This window comes from Coregonus lavaretus (assembly GCF_964263955.1).
Source record: "Coregonus lavaretus genome assembly, chromosome: 10".
NCBI classification, from domain to species: Eukaryota; Metazoa; Chordata; class Actinopteri; order Salmoniformes; family Salmonidae; genus Coregonus; species Coregonus lavaretus.
The window spans coordinates 29,817,880-29,840,100 of NC_139997.1; the positions used below are offsets into that span (position 1 = coordinate 29,817,880).

Here is a 22,221-nt window from a genome sequence, read left to right on the forward strand (position 1 = left end):
CAATGGAAACAGGATGCACCTGAGGTCAGTTTCGAGTCTCAGGGCAAAGGGTCTGAATACTTATGTAAATAAGGTATTTCAGTTTTGTATTTGTAATACATATGAATTTTTTTTATAAAAACCATTTTTGGCTTTGTCATTATTGGGTATTGTGTGTAGATTGATGAGGGGAAAATGTATTTAATCCATTTTAGAATAAGGTTGTAACGTAACAATGTGGAAAAAGTGAAGGGGTCTGAATACTTTCCAAATGCACTGTAGTGAACAATATGTTTGGAACGTCAATTCTCAGCCTTAATATTGACAATCAGTAGGCTAATGGTTGTGTTTTTGCAAGGTTTTCTGCAGTTGGGTAATGGACAACTGTTTTTCCCCATATGGTTATATTTCTGGTATGCTCTCAGAATGTGATGATATTTTAGCTACTTGAGCATCAAACCTTACAGGCTCTGGCAGAAGGGTTGCTGGTTGGTTAGATGTCCTGATGTGCGACCCTCTGTTCCCGTGTGTGTGTCGGTATGTGTGTGTGCATTTTACCCTCTGTATGTGTGTGATACCTTCTGTGTGGGTGTATGTCCTGATGTGTGACCCTCTGTTGCTGTGTGTTTTGGCAGGGATTGAACATCAGGCCCCGGAATAATGCCCAGCTGGGGCGGGACGGCGTGCGGAGGAAAGACTGGCACGACTACGAGGCAATCAGGAGAGACGCTGCTCGCTCTGGTAGGATAGAACTTCAGGAAGTCCCTCCCCCATATTCCCTTTTAGTTTGAGGTTTGAAGCCCAAGACTAGTATACTACGATAACAAATGATTCCTCACAATACATTTCTATGCGTGTAGGAACATGAGTTTTTCGAAGTGTGATTGTAGCACAAAGCCATTAAAACTGATGTGCTCGACAGACTGCAAGACATATCCAAGTTCCTTATGGTTCATTCAGCAGGTACTGTACTTCAGACTGACGATATTTTACCTGACGTTAAGTCCAGATACTTTCACGGTCTGTCAGAGAGAAAAGCAGATGGATGGCGCAAGGCATTTTGTCCCAAGTCTTCCTCAGACAGCATTGTTACACTCATGTCTGTTCTGTTCTCTCTCTGTGTGTGTGTGTGTGTGTGTGTGTGTGTGTGTGTGTGTAGGTAACGGCGAGCAAGGGAAGCCCTTTCCGCTGACCGACGCTGACCGGGTGGACCAGGCCTACAGGGAGAATGGGTTCAACATCTACGTCAGCGATAGGATCTCCCTCAATCGCTCTGTCGCAGACATCCGGCACCCAAAGTGAGTGTGTGTCTGTCTCTCTTTTAAATTACACCACTTGTCAACAAACACATTCCTCCCAAAGGATAAGTATATTTGTTTCACATGCTCCTGATGATGCATAAGTAAAATACCTGTGAGCATTAGGTGGAAGGTGTTTTTCTCCTAATAGCATTGTCATTTGTATTTCATTCCTATTTGAAGATGTAGCTACTTTCCTTATAAGCCAATGGGACAATGCTTTAGCTTTAATCATGCATTTAGCTTTCTTTCAAATCACTGTTGTGTCGGTGCCATGGATCCTCTGCTTATACTAAATAGTGGGAAAACTGGTCTATCTCTGACACATGAGCACAGTTTTTTCCCAGAGGACATACTTGTCTGACTATGCACCTCTTCCCTACTTACTCTCTCTCCTCTCCAAACTCTGTCATTTTTCTCTTCATGTCCTTTACAAAGAAAGGAGCTGTCAATTGGGACCTTGAGTTGCCTTTACCTTCACAACGCAGCAGGAGTCCAACCTTCCATTCCTCTTTGCGTTGTTCACAGTGACAATCTTTTCAGTTTAGACCCTTCAAATTATTTTGCATCTACAGTATCTCACAAAAGTGAGTACACCCCTCACATTTTTGTAAATATTTGAGTATAACTTTTTATGTGACAACACTGAAGAAATGACACTTTGCTACAATGTAAAGTAGTGAGTGTACAGCTTGTATAACAGTGTAAATTTGCTGTCCCCTCAAAATAACTCAACACACAGCCATTACTGTCTAAACCGCTGGCAACAAAAGTGAGTACACCCCTAAGTGAAAATGTCCAAATTGGGCCCAATTAGCCATTTTCCCTCCCCGGTGTCATGTGACTCGTTAGTGTTACAAGGTCTCAGGTGTGAATGGGGAGCAGGTGTGTTAAATTTGGTGTCATCGCTCTCACACTCCCTCATACTGGTCACTGGAAGTTCAACATGGCACCTCATGGCAAAGAACTCTCTGAGGATCTGAAAAAAAGAATTGTTGCTCTAAATAGATGGCCTGGGCTATAAGAAGATTGCCAAGACCCTGAAACTGAGCTGCAGCACGGTGGCCAAGACCATACAGCGGTTTAACAGGACAGGTTCCACTCAGAACAGGCCTCGCCATGGTCGACCAAAGAAGTTGAGTGCACGTGCTCAGCGTCATATCCAGAGGTTGTCTTTGGGAAATAGACGTATGAGTGCTACCAGCATTGCTGCAGAGGTTGAAGGGGTGGGGGTCAGCCTGTCAGTGCTCAGACCATACACCGCACACGGCATCAAATTGGTCTGCATGGCAGTCGTCCCAGAAGGAAGCCTCTTCTAAAGATGATGCACAAGAAAGCCCGCAAACAGTTTGCTGAAGACAAGCAGACTAAGGACATGGATTACTGGAACCATGTCCTGTGGTCTGATGAGACCAAGATACACTTATTTGGTTCAGATGGTGTCAAGCGTGTGTGGCGGCAACCAGGTGAGGAGTACAAAGACAAGTGTGTCTTGCCTACAGTCAAGCATGGTGGTGGGAGTGTCATGGTCTGGGGCTGCATGAGTGCTGCCGGCACTGGGGAGCTACAGTTCATTGAGGGAGCCATGAATGCCAACATGTACTGTGACATACTGAAGCAGAGCATGATCCCCTCCCTTCGGAGACTGGGCCGCAAGGCAGTATTCCAACATGATAACGACCCCAAACACACCTCCAAGACGACCACTGCCTTGCTAAAGAAGCTGAGGGTAAAGGTGATGGACTGGCCAAGCATGTGTCCAGACCTAAACCCTATTGAGCATCTGTGGGGCATCCTCAAACGGAAGGTGGAGGAGTGCAACGTCTCTAACATCCACCAGCTCCGTGATGTCGTCATGGAGGAGTGGAAGAGGACTCCAGTGGCAACCTGTGAAGCTCTGGTGAACTCCATGCCCAAGAGGGTTAAGGCAGTGCTGGAAAATGATGGTGGCCACAAAATATTGACACTTTGGGCCCAATTTGGACATTTTCACTTAGGGGTGTACTCACTTTTGTTGCCAGCGGTTTAGACATTAATGGCTGTGTGTTGAGTTATTTTGAGGGGACAGCAAATTTACACTGTTATACAAGCTGTACACTCACTAATTAACATTGTAGCAAAGTGTCATTTCTTCAGTGTTGTCACATGAAAAGATATACTCAAATATTTACAAAAATGTGAGGGGTGTACTCACTTTCGTGAGATACTGTATATCTGAGTGTGTTCTACGAGTGTTCTATGTCTATGAGGACAGTTACAAAACCCTAACCAATACTCTGACCTTCTATTCCCCAGCTATGCTTTCAGTGGGGAATCAATTGTGACCGACCGGCTCGATTCGGTCTTGTGGCAAAATTTGAAATTGTGTTTTTTTACATGGGATAAAACTAGTGACTTGGAGCTAGAAAATTGTATATCATACACTACAGTTGAAGAACAATGGGAAAGTAATTCCGCTTTGAAAATTGATCAACTTGTAACCCCACTTCTGATATAATGGGCCTTGAATGTTTTTGTACATGTACTGGAGAGCTGCTCTTTGTCTACACCCATTCAGCTTGTTCACTCCCGCTTAAGCCCCACCCATCTTTTTAAGGATTCACATGCATGACATCAGAAGCCTGGTGGTCCAAAATAGCATAACTGGTGTATTTTAACACCAATAAACCCAACCTGCAATGAAAATGACTTTCTGACAGAATTAGAAACGTATAATATCTGAAAATGTTGCTAGCTAGACTCTTACCTGTATACATGGATGAACGCTTCTCCCTCTGTCACGGATGCCATGGTTGCCCTTAGTTTGAAGATGTCATCCGTAGACAGGTGTTTTATACAACAGTCTTCTGTATGTTCTCTTTTCGACTCCCTCCGCATATTTGCAATCACCTCCCAGAATTTTCTCCATCTTCTTAGCTATCATACTCTGCTTCTACTGATTTCAAAACTCTCCAGAAAGTGGAGAGCAACACTTTTGTAGTTATTTGTGATATCTTTAAAAAAAACTGTGTTAAAGGATTACCAACACATACTGAGCAGCCCTTTGTTATAGACAGAAGCTTGCTTACATGGCAGACCAATCGGAACTCCTCTCTCGGCATGACCAGCCCAACCATTATCTCAGCCAATCATGGCTAGAGGGAAGGTTCCGGTCTTTTTCCGTGGCTAAACCAACTAGGCTCGTAATTTAACAATTTATTCGTATTTACAGATGGCATACAAGTTTGTTATTAAGACACATGAAAGTTCACATGTTCCAGAAGGCAAAAACACATTTTGATAAAAATGTTCACGTTCAAATCCCTCTCCTGTGAAGAAGTGAGGCGCGACATTTGCCTAGTTTCCTGAAATGAGTCACAATTTCCTTCCACTTATCTTGTTGCTGTGTATCATTACAACATGTTATAAAATATGAACCACCACCACATCTTTTGGCCCCTTTCTGTATACACCTGAATCAGCTGACGTCGATGTGAGCAGTTAAAGATGCAGTCTGGGGATCTTAAGCACAACAAATTCCTAACATTGTTTGAGTTGGATTCGTAACATATCATACAAATTGGATGACATAGTACACAAAAACGGGGACCGGTTTTGGCTCATAAGCACCACTTAAAAAAGTACTTCTTGAAATTATACAAAAGTTCCGGACTTCACTTTAAATGTAGGCACATTTTTAATTTTTTTTATTTAACCTTTATTTAACCAGGGAAGCTAGTTGAGAACAAGTTCTCATTTACAACTGCGACCTGGCCAAGATAAAGCAAAGCAGTGTGATTAAAAACAATAAACAAAACGTACAGTCAATAACACAATAGAAAATCTATATACAGTGTGTCTGGAAAATCTATATAATGTGAGTCTAGAAGGAGAGTTTACGGTCTAACCAGACACCTAGGTATTTGTAGTTGTCCACATATTCTAAATCAGACCCGCCGAGAGTAGTGATTCTAGTCGGGCGGGTGCAAGCAGCGTTCGATTGAAGATGCATGAATTTGGTTTTACTAGCGCTTAGTAGCAGTTGGAGGCCACGGAAGGAGTGTTGTATGGCATTGAAGCTCGTTTGGAGGTTTGTTAACAGTGTCCAATGAAGGGCCAGATGTATACAAAATGGTGTCGTCTGCGTAGAGGTGGATCTGAGAGTCACCAGCAGCAAGAGCGACATCATTGATATACACAGAGAATAGAGTCGGCCCGAGAATTGAACCCTGTGGCACCCCCATAGACTGCCAGAGGTCCAGACAACAGGCCCTCCGATTTGAATCATTGAACTCTATCTGAGAAGTAGTAGGTGAACCAGGCGAGGCAGTCATTTGAGAAACCAAGTCTATTTAGTCTGTCATTAAGAATGCGGTGATTGACAGAGTCAAAAGCCTTGGCCAGGTCGATGAAGACGGCTACACAGTACTGTCTTTTATTGATCGCGTTATTATATAGTTTAGGACCTTGAGCGTGGCTGAGGTGCACCCATGACCAGCTTGGAAACCAGATTGCATAGCGGAGAAGGTACGGTGGGATTCGAAATGGTCGGTGATCTGTTTGTTAACTTGGCTTTCAAATACTTTCGAAAGGCAGGGCAGGATAGATATATGTCTGTAACAGTTTGGATCTAGAGCATCACCCCCTTTGAAGAGGAGGATGACCGCGGCAGCTTTCCAATCTCTGGGGATCTCAGACGATACGAAAGAGAGGTTGAACAGGCTAGTAATAGGGGTTGCGACAATTTCGGCTGCTAATTTTAGAAATAAAGGGTCCAGATTGTCTAGCCCAGCTGATTTGTAGGGGTCCAAATTGTGCAGCTCTTTCAGGACATCAGCTATCTGAATTTGGGTGAAGTTAAAGCGGGGGGGGCATGGGCAAGTTGCAGCGGAGGGTGCAGAGCTGGTGGCCAGGGTAGGGGTAGCCAGGTGGAAAGCATGGCCAGCCGTAGCAAAATGCTTATTAAAATTCTCGATTATCGTAGATTTATCGGTGGTGACAGTGTTTCCTAGCCTCAGTGCAGTGGGTAGCTGGGAGGAGATGCTCTTATTCTCCATGGACTTTAGTGTCCCAAAACTTTTTGGAGTTAGTGCTACAGGATGCAAATTTCTGTTTGAAAAAGCTAGCCTTTGCTTTCCTAACTGATTGTATATTGGTTCCTGACTTCCCTGAAAAGTTGCATATCGCGGTCCTTGGTCCTGTAACTGTATATACAGTGCATTTGGGAAAGTATTCGGACCACTTGACTTTTTCCACATTTTGTTACGTTACAGCCTTATTCTAAAATGGATTACATTGTTTTTTCCCCTCATCAATCTACACACAATACCCCATAATGACAAAGCAAAAACAGGTTTTTAGTTTGCACATTTATGAAAAATAAATAAAAATGAAATCATATTTTACCCTTTACTCAGTACTTTGTTGAAGCACCTTTGGCAGCAATTACAGCCTTGAGTCTTATTGGGTATGACGCTACAAGCTTGGCACACCTGTATTTGCGGATTTTCTCCCATTCTTCTATGCAGATCCTCTCAAGCTCTGTCAGGTTGGATGGGGAGCGTCGCTGCACAGCTATTTTCAGGTCTCCAGAGATGTTCGATCGGGTTCAAGTCTGGCCTCTGGCTGGGCCACTCAAGGACATTCAGAGACTTGTCCCGAAGCCACTCCTGCGTTGTCTTGGCTGTGTGCTTAGGGTTGTTGTCCTGTGGAAGGTGAACCTTCACCCCAGTCTGAGGTCCTGAGCGCTCACCGTAGGGATGGTGCCAGGTTTCCTCCAGACGAGACGCTTGGCATTCAGGCCAAAGAGTTCATTCTTGGTTTCATCAGACCAGAGAATCTTGTTTCTCATGGTCTGAGAGTCCTGTAGGTGCCTTTTGGCAAATTCCAAGCGGGGGGTCATGTGCCTTTTACTGAGGAGTTGCTTCCGTCTGGCCACTCTACCATAAAGGCCTGATTGGTGGAGTGCTGCAGAGATGGTTGTCCTTCTGGAAGGTTCTCCCATCTCCACAGAGGAACTCTGTAGCTCTGTCAGAGTAACTGTTGGGTTCTTGGTCACCATCATGACAAAGACCCTTCTCTCCCGATTGCTCAGTTTGGCCGGGCGGCCAGCTCTAGGGAGAGTCTTGGTGGTTCCAAACCTCTTCCATTTAAGAATGATGGAGGCCACTGTGTTCTTGGGGACCTTCAATGCTGCAGACATTTTTTGGTACCCTTCCCCAGATCTGTGCCTCGACACAATCCTGTCTCGGAGCTCTACGGTCAATTCCTTTGACCTCATGGCTTGGTTTTTGCTCTGACATGCACTGTCAACTGTGGGACCTTATATAGACAGGTGTGTGCCTTTCCAAATCATGTCCAATCAATCAAATTTACCACAGGTAGACTCCAATCAAGTGGGAGAAACATCTCAAGGATGATTAATGGAAACAGGATGCACCTGAGCTCAATTTCGAGTCTCATAGCAAAGTGTCTGAATACTTTGCAAAAATGTCATTATGGGGTATTGTGTGTAGATTGATGAGAATAAAAAATAATTTATCAATTTTTGAATGAGGCTGCAACGTAACAAAATGTGGGAAAAGTCCAGGGGTCTGAATAAGTTCAAAATGCACTGTATAATGAATTGGCACTGCCAGTAGAGAATAGCATGTTCCCTAAGCTGTTCCAGGGTGTTGTATGAAGACGTCTGGGTCTTAGTATTCAGGTTCTTCTGATTTCCTCTGGATACATTTCCCCTATCTTCTGTTCAGTTAGTAGAGCCTCTGAGGAACAGGCTGCTGCCTGCTCAGTGCTCTAACAGTCTCTAGCAGTCTCCCTTGGAGCAGCCAATTTATGTTCCAACAGCCATGGAAAGCACAGGTTGGCTGCATGGGTCCCTTTTTTTTCACCTTTATTTAACCAGGTAAGACAGTTGAGAACAAGTTCTCATTTACAACTGCGACCTGGCCAAGATAAAGCAAAGCAGTGCGATAAAAACAACAACACAGAGTTACATATGGGGTAAAACAAAACAAAGTCAAAAATACAGAAAAATATATATACAGTGTGTGCAAATGTAGCAAGTTATGGAGGTAAGGTAATAAATAGGCTATAGTGCAAAATAATTACAATTAGTATTAACACTGGAATGATAGATGTGCAAGAGATGATGTGCAAATAGAGATACTGGGGTGCAAATGAGCAAAATAAATAACAATATGGGGATGAGGTAGTTGGGTGGGCTAATTTCAGATGGGCTGTGTACAGGTGCAGTGATCGGTAAGGTGCTCTGACAACTGATGCTTAAAGTTAGTGAGGGAGATAAGAGTCTCCAGCTTCAGAGATTTTTGCAATTCGTTCCAGTCATTGGCAGCAGAGAACTGGAAGGAATGGCGGCCAAAGGAGGTGTTGGCTTTGGGGATGACCAGTGAGTTATACCTGCTGGAGCGCATACTACGGGTGGGTGTTGCTATGGAGACCAATGAGCTAAGATAAGGCGGGGATTTGCCTAGCAGTGATTTATAGATGGCCTGGAGCCAGTGGGTTTGGCGACGAATATGTAGTGAGGACCAGCCAACAAGAGCGTACAGGTCACAGTGGTGGGTAGTATATGGGGCTTTGGTGACAAAACAGATGGCACTGTGATAGACTACATCCAATTTGCTGAGTAGAGTGTTGGAGGCTATTTTGTAAATTACATCGCCAAAGTCAAGGATCGGTAGGATAGTCAGTTTTATGAGGGCATGTTTGGCAGCATGAGTGAAGGAGGCTTTGTTGCGAAATAGGAAGCCGATTCTAGATTTAACTTTGGATTGAAGATTCTTAATGTGAGTCTGGAAGGAGAGTTTACAGTCTAACCAGACACCTAGGTATTTGTAGTTGTCCACATACTCTAGGTCAGACCCGTCGAGAGTAGTGATTCTAGTCGGGTGGGCGGGTGCCAGCAGCGTTCGATTGAAGAGCATGCATTTCGTTTTACTAGTGTTTAAGAGCAGTTGGAGGCTACTGAAGGAGTGTTGTATGACATTGAAGCTCGTTTGGAGGCTTGTTAACACAGTGTCCAATGAAGGGCCAGATGTATACAAAATGGTGTCGTCTGCGTAGAGGTGGATCTGAGAGCCACCAGCAGCAAGAGCGACATCATTGATATACACAGAGAAAAGAGTCGGCCCAAGAATTGAACCCTGTGGCACCCCCATAGAGACTGCCATAGGTCCCTTAACTCCCTCTGATCTGCCTAATTTGTTTAATAACATGTAAAGAAGCATCAGCTTGCTGCTGGCCCGCCGTCACTGTCACTCTTCCGGACTCTGTGGCTGGCGTCTCCCTTTTCCTTTCTTTTTCTTCTCTTTTCTACTCCCTCGCTTAATCCTTTGTAGCACAGCTAAGGTGCCTGCGTAGTCTGGTTAGGGAGTAATTAGTTCTCTCTCGCTCTTTCGCTCTCTCTCAGCTCTGTCTGTCCAAGTGAAAAAGTGAGGGATGATGAAGAGGAGGCTGTTGCAGAAGCTTGGCCTTCCAACGGCTGAAGTGACACCCGGCTGTCACAGGCCCTGTCATTCTGTGTCAGTTAGACCAATCAGCCGGCCACATCTGCTCTTCTATACCCAATCGGTATCTGCCCTGGAGGCCCGCAGCCGCCTGGTGATTGGCATGTTGTCACCGCCAGAGGCGTGGAGCGGATATCTGATCTTGACACTTTCGATTTGTTGATGTTTGCGCTGCGACAGAATTCCAATGAAGGAAGCCACATAATTCCACAGGGTGTAATACAATGCCAGGAAATGTGGGTGGGTTGGAAATTGGTTTGAGCAACACAGTCTGTCTCAGTTGTCTCCTATGTTTTACGACAAATTAGATTTGGGCTAGTGCTCTGCTCTAGCACTCATGAACCAGGGAGTGGCGGTGCTCATTCTGCCCCATCAAAGCTCTTTCATTATCTGCTATGATTACTTCAATATACAGTAGGAATCATATGATATAATATCGTAATACGCTTACTGTGTATCATGGCGTCTGGTGACAATTATGGGTCATGAATACTAGGCCTACATCATAATACTAAAGTATGTCGGTCATAAAGCATCTGAGTAGGAATGCTGATCTAGGATCAGTTCCCATCTGTCCATATGTTGTTCATTATGATCTTAAATCAGATCAAAATAAACTTTATTTCAAAGTGCTTAGCAAATAGAATAATACAATTTGAGAAAGATAAAAACACTTTCTATACCATATACAATTTAAATAGACAAGAATAAAATTAAGACTCCAATTAAAATGGTAAAACAATAGTAAAATAAAAAATGGACGAGAGGCTATTGCATAAAAATACAAAATATAAATAAGATATACTATATATACTGAACAAAAATATGAACACAACATGTAAAGTGAAATAAAAGATCCCAGTAATTTTCCATACGCACAAAAAGATTATCTCAAATTTTGCGCACAAATTTGTTTACATCCCTGTTAATGAGCATTTCTCCTTTGCCAAAATAATCAATCCACCTGACAGGTGTGGCATATCAAGAAGCTGATTAAACTGCATGATCATTGCACAGGTGCACATTGTGCTGGGGGGCAATAAAAGGCCAATCTAAAATGTGCAGTTTTGTCACACAACACAATGCCACAAATGTCTCAAGTTTGAGGGAGCGTGCAATTGGCATGCTGACTGCAGGAATGTCCACCAGAGCTGTTGCCAGATAATTGAATGTTAATTTCTGTACCATAAGCCGCCTCAATGTCGTTTTAGAGAATTTGGCAGTACGTCCAACCGGCCTCACACCCGCAGACCACGCGTAACCACCCCAGCCCAGGACCTCCACATCCGGCTTCTTCACCTGCGGGATCGTCTAAGACCAGCCACCCGGACAGCTGATTAAAACTGGGTTTGCACAACCGAAGAATATCTGAACAAACTGTCAGAAACCGTCTCAGGGAAGCTGATCAGCGTGCTTGTTGTCCTCACCAGGGTCTTGACTGCAGTTCGGCGTCGTAACCGACTTCAGTGGGCAAATGCTGATTTTCGATGGCCACTGGCATAGTGGGCTCTTCACAGATGAATCCTGGTTTCAACTGTACCGGGCAGATGGCAGACAGCGTGTATGGCGTCATGTGGGCAAGCGTTTTTGCTGATGTCATCGTTGTGAACAGTGTGTCCCATGGTGGCAGTGGGGTTATGGTATGGCAGGCAGGCATAAGCTACGAACAATGAACACAATTGCAGTCTATCGATGGAAATTTGAATGCACAGAGATACCGTGATGAGATCCTGAGGTCCATTGTCATGCCGTTCATCCGCAGCCATCACCTCATGTTTCGGCATAATGCACAGCCCCATGTCGCAAGGATCTGTACACAATTCCTGGAAGCTGAAAATGTCCCAGTTCTTCCATGGCCTGCATACTCACCAGACGTATCACCCATTGAGCATGTTTGGGATGTTCAGGATCGACGTGTACGGCAGCGTGTTCCAGTTCCCTCCAATTACCAGCAACTTCGCACAGTCATTGAAGAGGAGTGGGACAACCTTCCACAGGCCACAGTCAATAGCCTGATCAACTCTAAGCGAAGGAGATGTGTTGCGCTGCATGAGGCAAATGGTGGTCACACCAGATACTGACTGGTTTTCTGATCCACACCTAGGGCTGTTATGGTGACCATATTACCGCCACACCGGCGGTCACGAGTCATGATGGCAGTCGAATTCCACGTCACCATTTTAGTCACGGTAATTAGGCTTTTCCCAGCTCTGATGCTGCTGATAGTCATTAGTAGCCTACAAAACGTGCTAACTGCCTGGTACTCAGCACTCTATTGTCCCTCTAATCACTCTGACATCAATGCCGTGAGTGTGCAAAACTGTCATCAAGGCAAAGGGTGGCTATTTTGAAGAATTTCAAATATAAAATATATTTTGATTTATTAAACACTTTTTTGGTTACTACATGACGTGTTATTTCATAGTTTTGATGTCTTCACTATTCTACAATGTAGAAAATAGTAAAAAATAAATAAAAACCCTTGAATGAGTAGGTGTGTCCAAACTTTTGACAGGTACTGTATATTATTTAGTATATGTAAAGACAAGATTAAATCAATAGTCTGATGGGTGACAATATTAGCCTATCACTTGTGAATGATGCCCAGCTTGTGTGCAGTAAGACAAACACATGACTTTTTTCTTGTGACTTTTTCAAATCATAGTCGCGCACCTCATGTAGCCTAGCGCATAGGCCTATATGTTTTGATCGCAACTAAAGTGGCCAAATAACTTATTCAAATTTAAGCACATTATTCAGCTTTACAACAGGTTTAGAGCCTAACTGGCATACATACGCAGCATGTGAGTTTCAAGTTTGGGGAAGATAATTTTCACCATAATAAAAGCATAGCATGCGTAATCGCATTTGCAGTCACTTTTGAGAATGGTGTTTTCCCACTAATGTAACATTTGCGCTTATAGCCTACTGTGCGCATTGCTGCGCTTATAATTTTAAAGAAATAACCTAATTGTCACGCCCTGACTCAGGGGACGCTTAAATGTTGAGTCAGGGTGTGTATATTCTTTGTTGTGCGTTTTCTATGTTGTATATTCTAGTATATGTGGATCTATGTTGGCCGGTGTGTTTCCCAATCAGAGGCAGCTGTCGCTCGTTGTCGCTGATTGTGCCAATAGGCTGCTTAAGTATGGTCCCCAGTCTAGTTGTGGGATCTTGTTCCGTGTAAGGTATGTTGTGTGTGCTACCTTGGACTTCACGTTTCGTTTCTTGTTTTGTCGTGGTGTTTATTCAGTGAAAATAAACATGTATGCATATCACGCTGCGCCTTGGTCTGTCCCGTCATTCAACGAACGTGACAGAAGATCCCACCAAACGAGGACCAAGCAGCGTGCCCAGGCGGAGCGAAGGGCCATGTCACAGGTGGGCAAGTTGTGGTCATGGGAAGAGATATTTGTGGGGAAAGGACCATGGGCTAAGGTAGATGCCCAGGCAGGAGAGGAGCAACGGCAACACGGAGGAGGCCGGTCGAGGAGGAAGCCCAAGAGACAGCCCCAAGAAAATTTTTTGGGGGGGCACACGGGGTGGTTGGCGGAGCCTAGGGTTAGAGCAGAGCCAACTCCCCGCACTCACGCGAGAAGGCGTATGACTGGGCAAGCTCCGTGTTATGCGGAGCTACGTACTGTGTCGCCAGTGCGCCGGCACAGTCCTGTACGTCCTGTGCTTGCACCACGCACGTGCCGTGCGAAGATGGGCATCCAGCCAGGACGGGGTGTGCCGGCTCAACGCTCCTGGTCTCCAGTACGCCTCCTCGGTCCCGCATATCCTGCACCAGTTCTACGAGCTGTATCGCCAGTGCGCGTGCACAGCCCAGTGCGTCCTGTGCCAGCGCCCCGCACGTGTAGTGCGAAAGTGGGCAGCCAGCCAGGACGGGTTGTGCCAGCTCTCCCCTCCAGTCCGCCTTCGCAGTCCGGTCCGGCCCGTTCCTGCTCATCGCACCAAGCCAGTGGTGCGCGTCGCCAGCCCGGCCCGGCCCGTTCCTGCTCCTCGCACCAAGCCAGTGGTGCGCGTCGCCAGTCCGGCTCGGCCTGTTCCTGCTTCTCGCACCAAGCCAGTGGTGCGCGTCGCCAGCCCGGCCCGTTCCTGTCCCTCGCACCAAGCCAGTGGTGCGCGTCGCCAGTCCGGCTCGGCCTGTTCCTGCTCCTCGCACCAAGCCAGTGGTGCGCGTCGCCAGCCCGGCCCGTTCCTGTCCCTCGCACCAAGCCAGTGGTGCGTTTGTCCTGTCTGGCACGGCCCGTGCCCGTTCCACCGGGGCCTGGTCCGGCACCGGTCAGCTGCTCCACTCCGGAGCCAGAGCAGTCCGCTCCACCGGTGCCTGATCCAGTGCCGGTCAGCTGTTCCACTCCGGAGCCAGAGCAGTCCGCTCCACCGGTGCCTGATCCAGCTCCGGTCAGCTGCTCCACTCCGGAGCCAGAGCAGTCCGCTCCACCGGGGTCCAGTCCAGCTCCGGTCAAAGGCTCCAGTCCAGACCATAACGTCAGCCCCTCTCCAGGTTCGGGGTCTCCCACACCAGGGTCCAGACAGGGCCTGGCGTATCGTGGGAGGAAGGAGAGGGGAAGTAGCGCGCCGAGGTCCAGACCAGACCAGGGGCGCAACAGGGAGGCGGAGAGTGAGAGGTCGTCACGCCCCGAGCCGGATCCGCCTCTGAGCCGGATCCTCCTCTGAGCCGGATCCTCCTCCGAGGCGGAATGCCCACCCGTCCCCTACCCTGTTATGTTTATGTTGTGCGGTCGGAGTCCGCACCTTTGGGGGGGGGGGGGGATACTGTCACGCCCTGACTCAGGGGACGCTTAAATGTTGAGTCAGGGTGTGTATATTCTTTGTTGTGCGTTTTCTATGTTGTATATTCTAGTATGTGTGGATCTATGTTGGCCGGTGTGGTTCCCAATCAGAGGCAGCTGTCGCTCATTGTCTCTGATTGGGGACCATACTTAAGCAGCCTATTGGCACTGTAGTTGTGGGATCTTGTTCCGTGTAAGGTATGTTGTGTGTGCTACCTTGGACTTCACGTTTCGTTTCTTGTTTTGTCGTGGTGTTTATTCAGTGAAAATAAACATGTATGCATATCACGCTGCGCCTTGGTCTGTCCCGTCATTCAACGAATGTGACACTAATAGTTTATCAACATTTTAAGCTAAACGTTCTGATCTGTTGTGTCAACCTCATTGCTTAAAAACGTTTTTTTGATGCTAGTGGTATTCATTTGGAATCTATCCCATCCCACAACTGTCCCAGACTATGTTTGGAATATTTTTTTCTCGCACTGAATAGAATAGGTCAACTTTTTTTGTACTATGGGGATAGATTGAATTATAATTATTATATTCAGCCCAAGGGCACAACAGCCACTGGCCGCAAAAGGCATGGATATTTTTAGGGGGCATTATGGCCACACACAGGGGATGCCGCCAGGAAATTCGAGGCATTAGCAAGTGCTTGTCAAATTGTGAATGCGAGACTGATGAAGTGTGTACAGCCTGCGCAAAAAGCGAAGCAAAGCTTATGCCTTTTCAAGCGACTTTTTCCAAATCATCATTAGTCGCATCATGCAGCCTTAGAATGTATTAAAAATCAAAACATATAGCCCATCATTTGTATCACAACTAAAATTACATAAATAACTCTAAGTTAAGCATATAGTACCTGTTTTCTTTAACTGCTCAACACAGAAATGCGCACTCTCTCAAATCGTTTGGAGAAAATAATATCGATTCTATTTCATTCAGCTATGTTCAATTGTATTCTTCATACTATAAAATAATACCATGGAATTCTAAGCAAATCTTGTCTGCTAAATTAACTAGTGTAGACCACAGCCATATGGCATAGCCAGATCAGGGCCTAACATAAGGACAACTCAGAGTATGCTGTTCTGTTCTTCTGAAATAGACTACATTTTCTTCATATCATGTTTCTTTAGACCTGTCTAAAATAAATAATGTTTTTTTTTGTGATGGTGTTGGCTATATTACATGGATTTATTAGACATTTTAAAATGTAGATGTTCCAAAGGTCTGCATCAGTGGCTTGTAGGCTATGCGTGGAAGACAGGAGATGCTAAATGTGTTTATTTTAATTAATGGTAAATTACCGTGAGACCGGCAGTTATTTGTTTGACAATCACCGGCTGACAAAATTTCATGACCGCCACAGCCCTATCCACGGCCCTACCTTAAAAAAAAGTTATGTGACCAACAGATGCATATCTATGTTCCCTGTCATGTGAAATACATAGATTAGGGCGTAATGAATTTATTAAAATCTTTGAAGTTGTTGCGTCTTATATTTTAGTTCACTGTAGAATGGAACAAAATAAATAAAATTGATAGTATTACTAAAATCACCCTTAGTAAAACCATGGCTAAAATTGTGTTTTTAAGCTTTTTCTTAAAAATGTCTACAGTTTCTGAGGCCCTCAGATCCTCTAGCACGCCTGAAGGCAGCCTCACCAAACGTAAAAACTGAAATGTATCTACAGCCGAAAATAACTTTTGGATATTAGATTGGTGGTCACTCACCAGAAATTAAAGCAGAAATTCAACTTTCTTGACCTGGATCCTTTGTTTGAACTTCCCAAAGCAGCGCTATTCATCTGCACTAAAACGCAGACGCCGGAGAAGAGGAAGAAGCGGGGCCATAGTCCGACTCAGGCAGTGTGTATACCATTCACCGCTTCCAAATATTACTCGCCCGTTTTCAGTCCCTGGACAATAAAGTAAATGAGTTTAGGGCGAGGATCTCCTTCCAGAGAGACATCAGGGACTGTAACATTATCTGTTTTACGCTGTCATGGCTCTTTCCGGATATATTATCCCTGTACATTTAGCCAGATGGGTTCTCCATCCATTGCGTGCACAGGAAGAAAGAACTCCCTTGGAAAAATAAAGGCGGAAGGGTTTGTTTCATGATTAACAACTCATGGTGTGATTGTGTTAACGTGCAGGAACTCAAGTCCTTTTGTTCTCCCAATCTGGAATACCTCACCATCAAATGCCGACCAACTTAACTATTGAGAGAATTTTCTTCTGTCATCATCACTGCTGTGTATATTCCACCCCCTAAGCCGACACCGTAACAGCTCTCAAGGAACTACACTGGACTATGGGCAAACTGGAAACCGCATATCTTGAGACCGCATTTATTGTAGCTGGCGACTTCAATAAAGGAAATCTGAGGAACACTACCGAAATTCTATAAACACATCTCTTGTGCTACACGCACATTATGGGCCCTGGATCATTGCTACTCTCACTTCTGGGATGGATACAAGGCCCTCCCCCGCCCTCCATTTGGCAAATCAGATCACGCCTCCATTCTGCTCCTCCCCACCCATAGGCAGAAACTTCAACAGGAAGCACCCGTGGTAAGGACTGTTCAACGTTGGTCTGACCAATCGGAATCTATGCTTCAACATTGTTTTGTGGACTGGGAAATGTTCTGGGTCGCCTCTGAGAATAGAATCGACATACACAGACTCATTGACTGGGTTCGTCAGGAAGTGCATAGAAGATGTTCCCACTGTGACGATTAGAACTTATCCAAACAAAGCCGTGGATAGATGGCAGCATTCGCGCAAAACTGAAAGCTAGGAACATGGACGTGTACAAACAGACCAGCTATGACCTCCGTAAGTGTTACGCCCCTGAAAAAGGGGAGAAATAATCACGAGAGTGATGCAGTTGTTTCCTCACTGAAAACTTTAGTATAATGCTTTTACAAAAATACCACATTTTACAGAACAACAGATCTACAGGAACCAGAGTTTTGTAGGGTACAAAGCTTATTCAAGTCACAACAGCATAAACTGTAATTCACTAAAACATATACAAATGTTTCAATATAACTGTCAAACACAAAGTAGCTTTAGCTCAGTAACCCATAACTACATTTATCAACCATGTCAACAAAGTATTCGAAACACATTATACAAATAACCCCAAATATATTATTAACAGCGCACATGTTCATTCACAATTAGCATAAAATGGCAGCTACTCTCAGTACGAAGCTAATCTTCGCTGCAACCAAGCAGATTTCACTCACACACGCACCTAATAACTCTCTTCAACTTAACTCTAACTTACTCAAGATGTTACTAACACATACCTTAAACTCTCTTGACATGTTAGCAAGTTATTACATTCAGATTAACTCGTTTTATATCAATAACGTACCTGAAAAAGGGGAGAAATAATCACGAGAGTGATGCAGTTGTTTCCTCACTGAAAACTTTAGTATAATGAGGAAAAAAGACTGCGATTTCCCCAGAAAGTTGGGTGGAGACCAGAGCAATCGATCTCAGGCTCATAGATTAAGAGCATTTAGTAGATCACAGATTAACACTTTTACCCTTAAATTAGGCACCACAAAGTAAAGTAGTCAATATAACGTTTACACATTCCTCTTACAATATTTACCCTTTTACACTTGACGGATTTTAACACATTTATGAATTTTATCAATCTCTATGAACTAGTACTGGATGCATGATCTTTTTAACCTTAGATATTTTAAGATCCTTACATACCATGAACTTACTAATACTTTTTAGTGTATAACAGGCTATGAATATGTCCTTTAACCTGTCACATAAGGCTATCACCTGGACGAGAAATACCTATGTCAGAATGCTGTTCATTGACTACAGATCAGCCTTCAACACCATAGTGCCCTTCAAGCTCGTCACTGATGCTCGGGGCCCTGGGTGTGAACCCCTCCCTGTGCAACCGGGTTCGGGACTTCCTGACGGGCCGAACCCCAAGTTGTGAAGGTAGGCAACAACACGTGCTCAGCCTCCTCCTGTCCTCCCTGTTCACGCACGTCTCCAAGTCAATCATCAAGTTTGCTGACGACACAACAGTGGTAGGCCTGATTACCAACAATGATGAGACGGCCTACAGGGAAGAGGTGAGAGCCCTGGCGGAGTGGTGCCAGGAAAGTAACCTCTCCCTCAACGTCAACAAAACGAAGGAGCTGATTGTGGACTTCAGGAGACAGCCGAGAGAGCACGTCCCCATCTACAGCAACGGGCCGCAATGGAGTGGGTCAAAAGCTTCAAGTTCCTTGGCGTGCACATCATTGAACACCTGAAATGGTCCCTTCACACAGACGATGTGGTGAAGAAAGCCTAACAGCGCCTGGTATGGCAATTGCACCGTCAGCCCAATGCATCACCGGCGACATACTGCCTGCCCTCCAGGACGTCTACAGCACCCAGTGTCACAGGAAGGCCAAGAAGATCATCAAGGACCTCAGCCACCCTAGCCATGGCCTGTTCACCCCGCTACCATCTAGAAGATGGAGACAGTACAGGTGCATCAAAGCTGGGACCAAAAGACTGATAAACAGCCTCTATCTCCAGGCCATCAGACTGTTAAACTGTCAACACTAGCCTGCCTTCGCCCAGTACCCTGCCCTGAACCTTAGTCACTGTTACTAGCCGGCTACCACCCGGTACTCTACCCTGCACCTTAAATTATGCTGCCCTATGTACATAGTCATTGAACACTGGTCACTTTAATAATGTTGCATACAGGTTTTACACACTTTATATGTATATACTGTATTCTAGTCATGGCTCATCCTATATAACTACTTCTGTACATATTTTCTATTCACATACTGTCTATACACACCAGTATTTATTTATTTAATAACATTGCTCGTTCTGATGTTTTTTTATTTCTTTACATTTAGGGGGATTATGTGTGTGTTGATTTGTATTGCTGGATATTACTGCACTTTTGGAGCTAGAAACACAAGCATTTCGCTGCATCTGCGATTAACATCTGCAAATCTGTGTAAGCAACCAATAAACTTTGATTTGATCCTAGATCAGCAATCATACTCTGAGGAACTATGAACACCAGTTCTGCTTTGTAGTCTCTCTATTCACTTTTTGGCAGTTGCTGTTGTTGCCTTATTTATTTAGTTGCCTGTTTGTGTGTTTAGCTGTAAACAGAAGCTGTATGCAGAGAAGTTGCCCAACACCAGCATCATCATACCGTTCCACAACGAGGGCTGGTCGTCCCTGCTCAGGACTGTACACAGCGTGCTCAACCGCTCCCCCCCTGAGCTCATTGCTGAGGTCATACTGGTGGACGACTTCAGCGACAAAGGTACGCTGAGACATGCATGGATCTACACCCACACACACAGGAACACACTGCGCTGACTTACTAACTGGCACTGGCATGCAAGGAATCTCAACTGGATACACACACACAATTTTTTTTTTTTTTAATGTTCCCTCAGTGTACAAGTGACTCATTTGTTTACCAGCGTGTTTGCTGAGGGCTGTCCCGCGGTCATTTATTAACGAGGCCCAAACCCAGACTGCAGCTCTAGAGCCTCCGTCAGCAGCTGAGCTCTCTTCCCAGCCCCTCTCAGCCCAGCCTTCACCACGCAGTGTTTAATTAATCTTTAATTAGCTCCTGCAGCCTCTGACACCCCAGCCTCATTGACGGATGTGTTTTCCATCTCCGTCACCGCTTAAGGAAATAATTGTTCAGTGCCTTTAAGGTAGGAGCAAACGATGGAATGACGTTGGACAAGTCACTGGTCCTCTTTTTTTAGTTTTTATAAGTAATGTTCTTCAAAACCATTACCGTTTTCATTGAAATTACTAGAAATATTTTTATATACAGTATATCTTTTTTACATATAGGGACAGTTGAGACAAGATGGGAAAGGTAGGAGGAGGATTCAAACCCATGCTGACTCGCATATTAAACGTGTGCCGGGGTCAGTCAGCGGCTCTAACCGCTGGAACACACAGGCCACTAATTACTGGAAATCTTATACAGATCTTTTTTTTTATGTCATTGAGGGGACGAAGCACCTGAATCAGCCTCTGGTTACATGTGGAAGGATTAAAACCAGCAGTACTGCTGACTGGACATTGAAGACTAGTATTTGAGTAGGCCTGTTTAAGAAGAATCCTACAGTCTGTGTGGTTTGTATTCCCAAACATGGTTTAATCAGTTTGAACTATGGAGTCAATGCACGACTCTGAACTGTTACATAATGAATAGGAGGTGTATAAATTCCTGCCCACACTTTCTCCCAGAATATTTAATAATGCACTCTGGCTAAATAGAAGATAGACTATTAAGCATGTCTTTGTTATAGGGGAGCAGAATACGTCAGGCCATCATGTGATCTACACACTGCATTGCAAAGTACAAAGATGGTAAATGCTATAGGTCACATACTAGAGACTTTAGTGTGGGGTTGCATAGAGCCTACAGTGCTGCTGGACCACGCACACCGTACTGTATAGGTCCTTCTGGCACAGAGCTGTGGACGAGTCATATTTGCTCAGGGAAAATGAACAAATGGTTATGCCAATGCTGTCCAGGGTCTGATTCATATTCGGTCCTCTTTAAAAACAAAAAATGGCCTATAATCCATCCAGGTCCTGTGCCAGCCCTGGGTGACTCATTTGCAGCAGTGAGGCCACGGCATTCTCTCTACGCCTCCTCCCACCACCAAGTGAAACCACCCGATTTTAGTAATTTGGTGGTGATTAGCCATGGTTTGGTTACAATGGGCTTTTGCTGGTCATAGGAAATATGGAAAACAATGTAATAATATTGATGAAACATGGTAGATAGGTGTTTGTAATCATTAACAAACCTCCCGGTAGCTATGGTAATTATACCCTAGTGTACATATCAGTACACAACAAACTGCTGCGTCATCTGCTATATGTTTTCAGGCTTTTGTATCATAAGCAATGTTTGATCATTTGTATTCGTCTTTTTACCTGTCAGCTTCATTTTGTATTATTCAACCAACATTTTCTCTTCCACTTCAGTAAGTCACTGCAAAGTCCGTTTTTTGTTGTTGGACTTTTCAGTATAACTTCCATTCAGCCTATGTTTTCCGTATCGAACCGTTTCCCTCGCCCCATCACAACACCTTCAATTTGAGCATAGTGTAGAGAGCATAAACTCATGAATATGTTCTGCTCTCTGTGTTCCAGACCGACTAAACCATCTGTCTTTCAGTGAATTTAAGAAAATGTAGGATCACAGGATTCATGATGATGATGATGCATTGCATTTTCACATGACATTGGCAATACCAAATTATTCGTCAATACCAAATTATTCGTCAGTGCACGGTAGGTGCATATGGAATTGATGTACAGTATTTGTCTGAGTGGTTCAAATGAAGAGGTCTTTGAACAACATGGGCCTCCGAGGTACAAATCAGCAAGTTGCTGTGATCAACAAACCTGTTCATTATTTATAGTTTATCAGTTTTTTCCTTTTGTGTAAGAAGAGGCCTGTACATCTACTCACTGTGCCTGCTGTAGGAACACAGATAGTTCCCCTTCATTTACCATCATCATCAACATCTCAGAAGAGCCATGCAGAGTACTTTACAGCCAGACTAATTTTCAGATTCCGTTC

General features: G+C 44.7%; 1 protein-coding gene across 1 annotated transcript in view; it reads left to right on the forward strand.

Moving 5' to 3' along the window:
* Nucleotides 1-22,221, forward strand: part of LOC311136407 (polypeptide N-acetylgalactosaminyltransferase 10-like) — a 113,176-nt gene that overhangs the window by 46,606 nt on the left and 44,349 nt on the right. Inside the window, exons 2-4 of the mRNA XM_084170525.1 lie at nt 615-720; nt 1,139-1,277; nt 19,754-19,920. Of these exons, the coding sequence (XP_084026651.1) occupies nt 615-720; nt 1,139-1,277; nt 19,754-19,920 (412 nt within the window). The remainder of the gene's footprint in view (nt 1-614; nt 721-1,138; nt 1,278-19,753; nt 19,921-22,221) is intronic.